Raw genomic sequence first — 14,689 nt, 5'->3', positions numbered from 1 at the left:
TGAGACAAAAATATAAAATCTATGATAATATCATTAATCTATTATGGGTTTCTAATAATAGTTTGAGTAATTAGTACAGAAAAGAACCAAATATTTGTTGATTGCTTCTCAATGCTTATTATGTTACATTAACATTGTATTTATATCAATTTAATAAGCCATTTAGAACACAATTTTATGTCTGCTAAGAGGGAGATTTTGGGGGGAAAGAATGTTGGGAAAGAGGGAGATTTGTGTCCCCCATATGGGAGACTTTCTCGGAGGAAGATTGACCCCAAGAGGGGGTCTCCCTCCAGAAGAGGAAAGATTAAACAAATATGAAATAATGCAAATTAATTCTGCACATTCCATCATAACCTTAATTAAAGGATTTTGTAATGTCTATTTGTAACTGTTAGACCCAACTTTTCTTGCTTTTCTCAAGCCATTAATAAGGCCTAATACTAGATAAGATCATTCTTTAACATGAAAGTATGTAGCTGACTGTCACAATGTCACTTGTACATTTGTACATTTTTATATCTACAAAAATCTGTTTTAGATTCAATAGGGTCGGACCTGCTGTATGCACCCCCTTTTTTAAAAAAGAAAACTACATTTAAAACAATATTTTTGGCACATTATTTTGACTTTTCACAATTGCTAACCTCCATAATTTCTTGGCTTGTTTCACCCAGCCTGTAGTTCTTGGCTTAGGCATTTTAACCACGTTTTTTTTTAACAGTTTAAAAGCCTATGCTATAAGAAAAAAAAACATTTTCGTCTTCCTTGACTCGTAATTGTGGAGAAAACCTTCACATATACTTCGCTGGAGGTACGGTTACATCATTGACCTGAATGTGGTTCCGATCCCATACCTGCAGATTGCAGTATTTTAAGGTATCGTTTATATTTAAAGTTGATTTAAACTGTTATAGTCCATTTTATTTCCATAAGATAATGAAAATAATCTTTTAAAATACAATTTCAGCCTATTAATACCATATTTATTGTAGGATTGCTAGATCGGGTAAATGTAAACAAAAAAAAAAGAAAAGAAAAGAAAACATGCATTCCGTGGCGGATCCAAGGGGTGGCTTGCGTTGTGCCCCCTTACATAAAACTCTGGATCCGCCACTGGCTTTTGGTATATTTATAGCTTGACATGTGTTCTTGAAATGGGTTTCGTTTGTATTTAAATTAAAATGGATATTACTTTTACCTGGTCACTCCTATACAAAAATATGGACATTTTAATTATTTATTTATTTTATTTATTTTAAATTTGCATTAGGGGTAATGGGAATCTTTTTTTATTTCTAGATGAAAGTTTTGGGTATTGTAAAGTTTTATGTTAAGCAAAGACATAGATATACAATTATATGTCTCAGATCTTAAACTAACTGCACGGACTGGGTAAATTTTCTAAGATGTATCTGTTCACTTGCATGCACGTACGGAGAATAATTAAGAAAAAAATAAGAAGCGACTGGGTTGTTAATTCTATCGCAATGCCCATGCAGGGTGTATATTTTACAAAACCGTGTCCATTGGCCTCTTGTGAATTCGCTTGACACTCCTGTGTAATGTAGAATTTGCTAGAGATGAATTGGAAAACGCAACCAAGGACATGCATGAAACCATTCTAGATCAGCAAACCCGTGCTATGAAGTATAACCTGATATTTGAAAACATACCGGTTAATGCGCCAAATCCCGAAGTTAAAGAGGAAACCGAAAATGTCTTGAAGCAATTCCTGACAAAGGAGCTTGAAGTAAACGACATTCAATTTCACAATGTCCATCGTCTGAAACCGAGGAGAGACGGAAAACCTCCATCCATAGTGGCAAAATTTGTTTACAATAAGGACAAGGACACGGTGATCAACGCAGCACGTACGAAACTAGTGGACAAACAGTACAAGGTTTACCAACAATATCCCCAGGAAATCAGTGACCGTCGTCGCGAATTGGTGCCGAGGATGAAGGAACTGCGGGATCAAAATCAAAGAGCGTATATTGTAAAAGACAAACTTTTCGTAAACGGACGGCCGTACGTTCACGACGCACGAGGACAAGGGGGAGCAAGAAACCCAGGCGACCGTAGAAACGATCCTCGAAACCAGGTTCAATTCAGTTAGGACAGGCGGCATAGTGATGTTAATAAAGAACATACAATAAATGAAAAACATTCAAAACTTAATGTTTGTTGTTTAAATATGTGTGGATTATTGTCCAAATTAAGAGATCCTGACTTTTTAAATATTTTCAATGATTATGATATTCTATTTTTTCAAGAAACCAAAATTGATGAATTTGATCATTTAGCTTTACCTAGTGAATTCAGTTATGTTGGAAAATATAGAAAGACGTATACAAGAAAATCTGGTGGTTTAATTACAATTTTTAGAAATAATTTGAAGCATTTACTGGAATTTCCAGATACTCAATCAAATTTTGTACAATGGGTTAAAGTTGACCGTAGTGTTTTAAAAACAGATCGAAACATGTTATTAGGTTGTATTAACATCCCTCCAGATAATACTAAATATACATCTCTGGACGCCTTCAATGAAATTGAATCAGAAATGTTCCAATTATGCGAACAAGGTGATCCTATTGGACTTTTGGGCGATTTTAATGCCAAAACTGGAACTTTACAAGATTATGTTGAAACTGATAAATCTTTACTAGATATTTTTGACATGTTAGACGATGTTGATCTTATTAATTTTATGTATGATGATGAGAATATTGTAAAAGCTGGTGCTTCGTTAATCAGAAAAAGTACTTGTACTGCTAGAACAAATATTTATGGTCATATGCTTCTCGATATGTGTAAAAAAATAATATCTATATTGTAAATGGAAGATTGGGTAAAGATAAGCATGCCGGTGAATGTACATGTCAAGACGCTTCTGTAATTGATTATTTCTTAGCGTCTTCTAAATTATTTTTCCATATTTTAGATTTTGAAGTTAAAGATTTTTCACCTCAATTTTCAGATGTACATAAACAGCTTCATATTTCGTTTAAAAACTATCGTACGGGTAGTAAGCAGATCGATATCGAAAATGATAAACCGAAATCCAGTCAAGCGAAGAACTGGAAGTGCGAAAAAATCAGAGGAATACGTAAACAACTTTCATGATGGCATGCAAAAAGTTTTAAATGTGTTCAATGAGTATTGTAAACTATGGAAACTCGAAGTTAACCAAAGTAAAACAAAAGTTGTTATTTTTTCTAAGAGAAAGTTTCGTCCTGCAGCACCATTATTGTTTGACGGTCATGATCTAGAATATACAGACTGCTACTCCTACTTGGGAATTTTATTTCAATACAATTGTAATTTCGTTCACACCAAAAAGAAGTTAGTAGAGCAAGCTCAAAAGGCTTTATATGCAGTCTATTATAAGATCAGAAATCTTAATTTGCCAATTGATTTACAGTTAAAATTTTTTGACTCTTTAGTAGCCCCTATTTTACTTTACGGAAGTGAAATTTGGGGGACTGGGAAGAACGATAATATAGAAAAAGTACATTTACAATTTTTGAAAAGAATTTTGGGTGTGAGAATATCTACTCCAATTTTTTTGGTTTATGGAGAGACGGGTAGATACCCCCTGGACATCAATATAAAATGTAGAGCATTATGTTTTTGTAGCAGATTGATGTCCACAGAAAAGTTGCCATCCAAGATTTATAGATTATTATATAACTTGTATATTAGAGGTCAAAGTCAGATTATGTTTGTTAAGAATATTGAATCTATTTTTGACAATGCAGGACTAAGCTTTATATTTGGATACCAGATGCAACTTGAGGTTAAAATGATCAAGTTTCATATAAAACAGATTTTGATAGATCAATTTATACAACATTGGCGTTCACAAATAAGTGTATCATCAAGAGGATATTTTTACTCTTTATTTAAACAAGAATTTTGCATAGAACCATACTTATTAAGACTTGAACAAAAACATAGAATTTACATTACGAAGTTTCGACTTAGTAATTTTCGTATACCAGTTGAAACTGGACGTTGGTATCACATTGATAGAGAAAATAGAAAATGTACAAAATGTTCGTTAGATGTTGTTGGTGACGAATACCACTACCTTTTTGTTTGTAACAACCAAGAAATAATAACATTACGAAATAGATATATCCCAAATTATTATGTGCAAAACTGTAGTATTGTCAAAATGGCGGGTATGTTCTCTTTGTGTCACACTAATCTTTTGAAAAATGTATCTTTATTTTTGAAAGGACTCGGAAAACTTTTTGCCTAGAAGTGATTTACTCCTGTCCGCTATGTTTCTTTTCTTCCATATAAATATATGTCACTTTGTCTTTGTCTTTGTATGTTTGATATGTTGTATGTTGTAACGTTTGTTTGCTCATGTTGCACACTGTGCCTGAGCTTTTCTAAATAAAATCTTGAATCTTGAATCTTGTATAGTTAAATACAGCCGCGAGGCGAAGTAATAATTAGAGGAACACTCCATCAGGTTGATTAGCGTACTTACCAAATCTCTCAATTGTCTCAATTTCGAAATTTCATAGATGATTATCCCAATTTTGTTCGGGTAAAAAAATTGTTCAATACACACATCTATTATTACTTATTTAAAAGAATAGGAAAAAAGATTTTAATGTCAATTGTTGCTAACTGTGTAACACCTTTTTTGATGACAGAAGTACATTTACATGTATTTGTATTAATTTTGTAAAATTTATGCAAATGTATTTCGTTGTAAATTTTATGTAAAACAAGAAAGAAAACACTACCATTAATTGACAAAATATCTTCTTTCTAATCTTATAAATAAACGATATTAAATTTGTTTGTTTAACAATTTTCTACGATAAGTCCACACTTAATGGTCTATAGAAATACACAAGAATACCACTAAACATTAAGATTTCATGCAAATATTCCCCACCCTATATTAGTGGGGATATGTCCCACAAGCCTTCCCTTTTTTCCCGATTTTCACGCAAGTTATATAAAGTTTCTTAAATATATAGCATTTACCATACACGCCAGTGTATGTATATGACTAGGGATATTTAGATTAATTTACGACACAACAGTAATATTGTTTTGGGAGTATCAATATATAATTTACACGGGCGGATTCAGGCGGGGGCGTAGCGGGCATGCGCCCCCTAAATTTGCAAAGCATGGGTATATAAAAAAATCAACCTCAAAAACTTTTTAACTGTGTGCCCCCTAATCCGACCCAGAATAATTTAACTATTTGATATATTATAACTGTATGTTGGAGAATCAATCATTCACAGGTTTCAAACGCAGGGACCCGGAATATTTATAAGTTCTGTTTATTTTGTATGCAGACTCTGCTTGTACAATTTATACATACGCTTCGGGATATACGTGTACATGGTCGAATCCCTGATCTTGTTACCCTCCTAGTATCGATATATCGGGTTGGTTCGCATAAGCACTACGTATGATGTTAAATGGGGGGGGGATCCAAATTTTGCTCGAATTTACAATAATTTTCAAAAAGGCCGGACCCCCTGCATCAACTATAAAAATCCTTGCCTGCATTTACCACAGACTTCTGTTATAAAACACCGCTCGATTCCAGAATTACTTCCCGAACAGAAATCGCACTAAAAAGTAAATATAAGTTGGAGGGTCCCCGGGTTTTTATGGTCATAGGAAATTTAAAAGGCGTCAATAGCTTAGGTACGAAATGACCTGCTAAGAAAATATAAGCATATCCTGATTCCCGGGACTACGTTCCAGGTATTAGTTATATTTGAATATGTGTAACATACTGGTCTCAGTCTTGTATTCTTTGACCTATAGGCTTCTATAGTATACCTTAAATTTTCATGATTTAAAAAAAATTCAAGGAGTTTCAGTCTAACTTTTAACTATCTTTTTCAATTAAGGAAATGTCAAAAATAATTTTTAGGTCCATTTTAGAAAAAAGAAGGCACGAACTTTGGTACACCAGGACAGGTCAAACTAAAAATAGACTTTTCTACTTTCACTTTTATTTTGAGTTCATAAAATAGACCCATTCTCAGAAGCATTATTTTTCATGAAAATACAGTTTTTCCTTAAAAACAAGTTTATTGGCCTGTAAAAAACGTCCTTTTTCGACTTAATTTATCAATTTAACATTAAAAGACCAACAAAACAACACAAACAATGCAATGAAGTTAAGACTATCTCTGATTTATCAGTTTATGAAAATAAATGCTGAGCCCCCTCCCCCTTTTTGACCATCTTTGCTAATATCTATGAATTTTCTATATCTTCAATGAAATACTTTTTAGGTGATTTTCTGGTAAAATTCATGTTTTCACACATTGTATAAATGAGATGAACAATGGTGTTAAATAAAAAAAATATGTAGATGATGAAGAAAAATCACCTTTTATAAGATCCTGGAAAATGTTTTTGATCAAAATATATATTTTCACCTTGTTAAAGGTTTAAGCATGTTATTAGTATTTTCATTATGTAATAGCTGATATTATTGAATTTATTATTCATTATGTAGTAACAGATATCCACAAAACCAACATGCCATCCCTAAGGCTTTTGAGGAGTTCCGTTTATTTTTGCTGTACTGCTGTGTACTGTACCGCCAAAAAAATGGTGTGCTGTTCAAATGATGAGATGTGATATATTTACTTGCATATTTATTGTTTCCAAGGCCAAGCTAATTCCATCACCTGGTTGATCTCCACTCATCCACTGTTATAGCACTGTCCTAAACAATCTCAGAGGACACACCAGCTAAGATGATCAAGCTCAGTCAGTAATCTGCTAACCATCAAACCCAGCAGGACATTTGTTTGAATGCTTATTAGAATTTATAGTTCATATGTATAATCCATTTATAGACAGATCACTTAAAACAAAATCAAAATGATTCCATGTTTTGATGTAACCAGTACAATTAATAATTTCAAATCAAAAAGTAAACTTTAAGTTTTAGTGTATAGATACTACAAAAAATAGTCTCAAGTTTGCTGCTCAGCTCATAAAAATATAAAGTATTGATATACATAATGTAACTAACTTAAACATCTTTCTAAAAACAAAACTTCTTCTTGAAGCTTGTTACTCTAAAATTTCATTTGAATTTTCCTCAGATAGAATTTTTGCAAAAGACATTTTGTTTTGGTGCATTTTCTTAAGACCTATTTTTTTCCTTTAAGGATATTCAAGTTAGAAAATTTCCTCAAAGAAACTAAATGAGATGAAATTTTCTTTGAGGAAATTTTATACAAAAAGTTTCCTTAAGGAAAAAGTTCTTCCCTAGTTTTTCCTTTAAGGAAATTTAAAATGATAGAATTTCCTCAAAGGAAATTTAAATTTGATATATTTCCTGAAGGAAACACTTTTTCCTTGGAGGAAATTTTAATTCAATAAATTTCCTTAAGGAAAAAGTTTTTCCTTAAAGTAAATGCTTGTTTTGAAATTTCACGTAGTTTTTCCTAAAGGAAATAGGAATTTCCTTAAAGGATATTAGATTTCCTCAGAATAAATTCGGTTTTAAATGCTTACTGTGCTTAGATGGTGAGCAAGGTAAGAATGTAACTCGTACAAATTTTTACTAGGATGTTAGTGCATCATCTCCAACAACAAAATTTTCGCTGCGACTTAAAATGGCGAAGAACATTTTTGCACTCACCGGAATTGCAAAATTGTCCCAGAGACTGTTATAAACACAATAATACATTGAAGAATTTGCGATTAATCAAAACGTTGTCTTTATATCAATGAATGTTTTGTTGGTTACACGTATTTGTTTTGAGCCTATAATTGTTCACATCTCTTGAAATTTTAGTACAATTGAGAATGTACAATATCGAATGCCGTATAAATTTTGCTAATTTTGCGGAACAAAATTTTTGGGGTTTGGGGTTGACAAATGTATCTTAAATTTGCGGATTTTAACTTTTGAAGTTCGTGCTATCTGCAAAAATAAAAATGAATGACTTTCAATTATTACGAGACATGTGTGTTTTCAGTAGTTAGTATTTTACATGAAACAGTATTATCTTTCGTATGCCATAATATTTTGCAATTTGCTTTCGTTTCCAAAAATTAAAAACATTTTGTAAAAGCGCTATAACCTCAATCCACAGGAAAAAATATTAATAATAAGTCGGCTTTTTATTTGACAGTTTGCTGTTCTAACCCGAAGAGTGCTTAAAACCATTATAGGAATAATGGACAAAGTAATCAAGGGAACCAAGATTCGAGCGGAAATCGAAAGAATATATTCCAAGGATAAAGACAAGACACGGAAAATAGAAATGCACAGCAAACAACATGAAGTAACCGATATACATGTAACACGTACAAAGAAACAAAAGCAGAGAGCAACCCGGACTAAAAACTGGGAGCAGGGAATAGGTGCACCTTTTTGTTCTAGAAACATCCGCCGAGATCCTCACATTTAATAAATTTGACCTTGTTTACCAGGTTATATCCATAAATACCAGCCAGAATTGACATATTATTATTTGAATATTACTGGAATGTAAGTATTCATCATTTTACTTACTTGTTACATAACCAATTAAATTTCAGATTCTGGTTTCCACCATATCCTATGCTAACATCATAAGAAGAAGTGAAAGCATCTAGTGTTATTTTATCCCGCCAAATCTTGCCAAACCTCTCGCTACCACCCTCTATATAAGCAAACGGGGGAGAATTCACAAACTGTAGGAAGGTAGGTTCATAAATCCAAGTAAGCCCAAGAATTGAAACATTTAATGCCACCATATATATGTCTTCTGGAATTGAACCCTTGGCAAACCTCAAAGTACCTCTTGGAGTGACAACCGGTGTGTATTCATACAAATGTTTAGTATTGTTTTCGTCAATAGTATAAATTTTCCAATCAAACTCTACAAGCTGATTTACACAGTGTACAGCCATTCGGCTTGCTATATCGAAGTCAACAGAGGTGTATACTTTCATCGGATGACTGATGTTGGAGTATTGGCGATCAAATATTCCGTTGACCGTGAAACAGTCGTTATAAGATTCTACTATTACTATTTTAGTGAACGAATCATAGAAGTTAAAGCATGTTATATTAGCAGTTAAATTTCCCAACACCTTGTACTCATAATGAAAGACTAAGGGATTCTCATAAGTAATATTTTGCTTACGTTGATATATTGTGTAATCAATATAATCACCCATTTCATAATAACATGTAACATGAGGTAGAGATGTGTGTCCTTTATCTGGGAGTCCAACTCTAACTATAACTTTGCCAGGTGGCAGCAATGTTCTCTTTGTAATATCTATGACAACTCTATCCAGCTTATAATCGACCTTTACTATATCATCGTAGTATAAGATTTCCATATAGTCTTCGTTCTTTGCAACGATGACGGGCCTATACTCCTTGACATAGTATTCATAAATGTGATCGTGGATAAAAGCGACATTTTGTTCTGTTTGTTCGTAGTGTATAGTTTCTTTTGGACTTAACGTCAGTTCGTAAGTTCCCCCAACTCCAATATTTTCCATGACATATCTAAACACAGCGACTCCCACATCTCCTACATATTTATCGACAGAGAAATCTACGGCACCTATTTTTATAGTATATACTTTAGTTGCTAGATTTGAAACATCATTAATGGTAAACGTTATGTTGTATAATCCTCTTTCCTGGTATACATGGTTATAATGCTTTTTGTCTGTAGTTGATAAAGGCGAACCGTCGCCAAAGTCCCAAGTAAATGTTACACCTGGATGAAATCTTACACAATCAAATACATGGACAGTAAAATCTACGTCAACAGGTACATGTTTTACGTCACTGGTCATATTCATGGGTACAACGGTTTTATATCTGATAATGTAATCGTTGACTGTGACTGGCTGAACATCAATGACTGTCGTTATTGAGACACTGGAAACTAAGTTATAACACGTAAAATTTACAGCTTTTGCTCCACCAGTGACGTATGCATGGGTTTTTACAATCTTAACGCCATATTCAATGTTCACAGGCTCACTGACGGTCGAATAGGACTGTTCATACGCAAACAAACAATAAACGTCGGTAGGGGAAAGGTTTACATTTGCCATTTCCATTGTTAACTTTATTTTTCCATTAGGAATAGGTATCATATATGGAGGCTGTGGGGTAATTCTCAGTCCAGGTACGGGATATTGTACGGTTATTGAGTAACTAAATCGTTTGTTGTAGTATTTATTTTCTGACGTCATTACTACGTCATATATATCAGGTGAACCATAACTTTTGTGTTTGGTTGATTCATTATAAACGTCTTCCATTACGCTCGACTCACTTGTGATCACACTGCCATCACCAAATGAGATTGTGTATTTAAACCCGCTCTTCTTAAAGTTCGCGAAGTCAAAAGTTATATCCTGGCCAACTCTAGCTTCTGTTAGCGAAGTCAATTCCAGGTCTGTAATATCGTCCCATATCTTTGCAGTAAGGAAAATTTCCTGTCTAGAAAGTTCAGCTTTGAAAATTATGGTCACGTTCCTATCGCCTTGAGCTGTATATAAATGAGTAAACGAGTAACCATCAGGTGATGCCAAAGTTTTGAAATAGTTACTATTCATTGTAGTGTTCAGAGACTCACTGTCTCCAAAGTCAACAATCATCTGGACCGTACCCATTGGTAATCGATTCAAAGAATCTAATTTGGCATTAAAAGTCATACTGGAATATGAATCGATCGGATTAGCTAGAATATTAACAGAAAATCCTCTTACGGGGTTAACAACTTTCAATCTCATACCATTACTAATTGCACTGTTTATAGAATTTCTGGCTACTGGCGTAATAAAATAGGAAAGTGGGGTTATAAAACTATGGTTAAAGGTGTACTTTTGCAATTCACCATTCGTCAGATCTATCGCAGAGTCGATGGTTCCTAGAATTATTTCTATCTGTTGGCTACTCCCAGTGGAAAATACTGCATTAAATGGAACGTTCCTATTGACAAGGTGTAATTCATCATCTCGGGTCATCTAAAACACCGTATAAAACAAAGTAGACGCATAAATACACTGTATCTAAACTTGAAACTACTAGTCTAGCAAAAACTTAGATTTTAGAGTTTCATAACAAAAATGAGAAGACGAATTTTGTTGGATTTCTATTAAAGGAGAAGATGTTATTGTGCAATTCATAAATATTGTAAATGTAACTATTCTGCAAAAAGTTCATGAAAATTAAATTTAAAAAAATCCTTTTCTTAACTAATTAATCGCTAATTATAATTTTGGACTTTGTGGAGCGCCATGGTCGTTTGGGCTCTGACGGCACGAAGTCGGTTTGTAAAGTGAAAGTAAATAGATAATAGGGTATGTAAGCCTCGTCACGTGATTCCATGGTTTCATGAGAATGGGTCCTCGTCTTCCATTCAAATGCATTGAGATTCGTCATTAAGGTATAATTATAATAAAAATACTGATAAAAAATGACAAATATCTAGTTCTACAGGATAAAATGTTAAGAAAAGCATAAAATAGAAGATTTTGCATTGTGTTGCAGTGCTCCGATTTCGCGAAAGTAAACATTTCATTTCAATACGTTCTACATTGGAAATTCCGGAAGGGGAACTGTAACTAGAACGAGACTTACAAACCATAATGATTACGATGCCAGTAGAAAGCGCAAATTTGGAACTTTCCCTCTGTAATCTCATTCCAAAATATACAGAGATTGAGACACAACGTGTCAGCAAATGTCAGACAACTTTTACGAGCAGCGCGAGTTGAAGCTAGAAGACCAGTATGTCTGAAGAAAATCTAAATTAAATGGCTACTTCCGTAAAATGTTTGTGTTGCCAGTCAAAAGAACTTTTGAAATATTTCCCTTTTATCACTTGTGCAATCGTAAGCTTGACAAAATAGCATACTTCGGTTAGAAGAAAAACAGGATCGAAGACATATTTACGGACTATTCTTTGTTTACATATTAATATGCAATACTTGTATCAGTACCAAATCAACTTAGTGACGTCACCATCCAATCGAAAGTTATCGGTAAAAACAGAGACCTATAATTAAATAACAGGCCTGGGGTAAAAATCAATAAAGTATACTTATGACCTTTCTTCAGATAAAAAAGTTCTGCAAGATGGTTATCCACATAAATTTCAAAAATGCAAAGGTGGTCTTTCCTTGTAACACTTCGTTATTGTAAAATGCTTTCGAGCCAGAAAAATAATAATTTGTTTACTGTTTTATTTAGAATGTATATTTTTTCTGCTACCCATGATTTGATATTTTATACTGGGCACTTGTTACTCAAAAGAACCTGATCAATAACTAAGAAATCCTAAAAGTTTTGGTTCTACATATCTTAATTGGTTGAACATTTATGGAAGCAAGACAATTTGTACTGACGGTCGTTTTCTTTCTTTCTATGTTTCCCAAAGCTTATTTATTTATTTTTATTTTTCCTGTAGTTTTCCTTTATTAATTTGGAGTGTTTAGTACAAAATTGTTATTTTTCGTCATATTCAAATTAATCATTGAAAAAAAAACGTGAACTCTTACCTGGAAACCACTAATACGTTCCTCGTGGAATATCGCAGCGCCTTTGCTTTGGGTCTCCCCTGATAAGCTTTGCAGCGTAATTTCCAAACGAAATACTCCTAAAGACATGTTCTGTAAAGAACCTTTTTTAAATTGAACAGAACCTGACTTTGTGTTCGAATTAAGTATAGCATCGACCATTATAACTGGATCAGAGTAAAGCTTTGCAGAAACGCTTATCCGTTCCCCGGATGTGTAGCTGAAGTGAATTATTTCATTGAAGTTACTAGTTGAGTCAAGATCAACCCTATTGTGACCAATTATTTGAAATCCCTGAATGCTCGGTAAAACGGTTACCTGGGTTGTAAACTCTTTAGTTTCGACAGAATTCGTACATTGGATAGTAATTGTTTTAGTTCCTGTTGAGTGATAGGTATGTGTTAGTACAAAAGGATCACTATACGTCATTGAAACCGACACGTTGAATGGGGAATCTCCATGCTCAAAAACAAACAAACAGTACATCATATCCGGGGGTTGGTCATCAGGTGATATCATGTAGAGTTTCACAGCTGTCCCATGTTCTGTTATTGGAACATAGTTTGGGGCTGAAGAAGAATGAGGTTCTACATCTAAATCTGGTAAGCGATTAAACACTAGTATACTTTTCGTACTCGATATTTCATAAGCGGGATTTTTTACAAAGAAATAAATGCGATATGTACCCGACGAATTGTAGTGGTAGGAAAACGGTGAATGAATTCCATTCGTGAAGACGTCTGGTTGATTCGTAGCAGTGTCGCCATTTCCATAGTCAATAATGTATTCAAACCTCCTTCCTACTGTGGCTGCGTTTTGTAAAAAAATCTCCTCATTCGTAAAAACAAATGATTTTGTTTCAGGAATAGTCAAAAATTCCCAAACCTCTAAAGAAAACGAGAATCTCATTTCGTCGAAAGGAAGATTTGAATATATTTTAGCTACCACTGAATAGTTACCTTCAATGTTGATTTCATGTGATACAGTCACTCCATCGTTCAAAAGAGCGTGTTCGTCGTCCAAAGACATGTTGTGAATAACTTTTTTAGCATTGACGTCCAGATCAAAATAGATTGTGCCCATAGGAAATCTTTTACTTTTGTCTACCGAGATTTTAAACACTACAGCTCCATAGCCGGTGACAGTATTGTTTTGAAGTCTGACATTAAAACCTTCAACAGGTTTTGTAATTTCGACAGAAAAATTAACTTTTTTCGGCTGATTCAGTGCGTTTTTTACAACAACTTCAATGTTGTACGTCTTTGCTGTGTCAAACACGTGCGTCAAATTGATAGCTCTTACAACTCCCGGATAAAATTGGGTACTTGTCAATGATTGGTCGATCAACCATTCGGCCTCAATGTTACTTCCGGTTGAAATGTTAATATTCAGAGTAATCCCCCTGTCAATCAATCCAAGTGCATCTGTTACCTGCGGTACAAAAATTATTTTGGATTATATAATTCACAGCATTGTATTCTCAATATATGTATTTGATACTAAACATGATCATCTCAAACGATCTCATTACTTCTTGCAACAGGACTCCTATCCTACGTCTATCATAATGGTAATGTATTTCAAAACCAAGTGACAAGTTCTTTTGAATGTGACAGTTGTGGTTTTGTCATATTTAATAATGTGATTATCTCCCTTTTTTTACACATGGATTAGAAAGGTGAACATAACTTTTATAATTTACCGGTTATATAATTAAAATTAGGTTGTTTCACTTCATAATTTAGAATATTTTTCGTCAAAATAGTTTCATTTAGAAAAGGTTGTGATTAGTCAAACATTTGGAAGTTTAAATTTTCTAGTATTACCGTCATTGAAGAAAACATGCATTCTACTTAAGTTTTAAGTGTATTATATACACATTGTCTTTGCTGTTACTTGTACAAGTTTGTAGCTAAGTCCATAAGATTTGTATAGGTCAACTTGGAGTTTGAAACTTTTAGATTCCATGTGAATTACATGGATAAATGGTCTCTTTCTTAGAGTAGTTGAGTTTTGATAATTAAATTTTGAATTAAATCTTAATTTTGGTAAAGCCTTTTAAATAAAAATATAGTTAAATAGACTTTTAGATTTGCGTGAAGTCACCACAATGTGTTCTTCCGAT

General features: G+C 33.4%; 1 protein-coding gene across 1 annotated transcript in view; it reads right to left on the bottom strand.

The window, feature by feature from the left end:
- LOC148619120 (uncharacterized) overlaps nucleotides 1-14,689 on the bottom strand; it is a 52,089-nt gene that overhangs the window by 28,292 nt on the left and 9,108 nt on the right. The window contains exons 4-5 of the mRNA XM_088577019.1: nucleotides 12,547-13,995; nucleotides 8,543-11,010 (exon numbers count right to left, since the gene is read on the bottom strand). Coding sequence (XP_088433145.1) covers nucleotides 8,543-11,010; nucleotides 12,547-13,995 — 3,917 coding nt within the window. The remainder of the gene's footprint in view (nucleotides 1-8,542; nucleotides 11,011-12,546; nucleotides 13,996-14,689) is intronic.

The sequence above is a fragment of the Perna viridis genome, chromosome 4 (genome assembly GCF_037379345.1).
Source record: "Perna viridis isolate PV_CMFRI_1.1 ecotype Kerala chromosome 4, ASM3737934v1, whole genome shotgun sequence".
In the NCBI taxonomy this organism is placed as follows: domain Eukaryota; kingdom Metazoa; phylum Mollusca; class Bivalvia; order Mytilida; family Mytilidae; genus Perna; species Perna viridis.
This window is presented reverse-complemented; position numbering and strand designations above follow the sequence as displayed.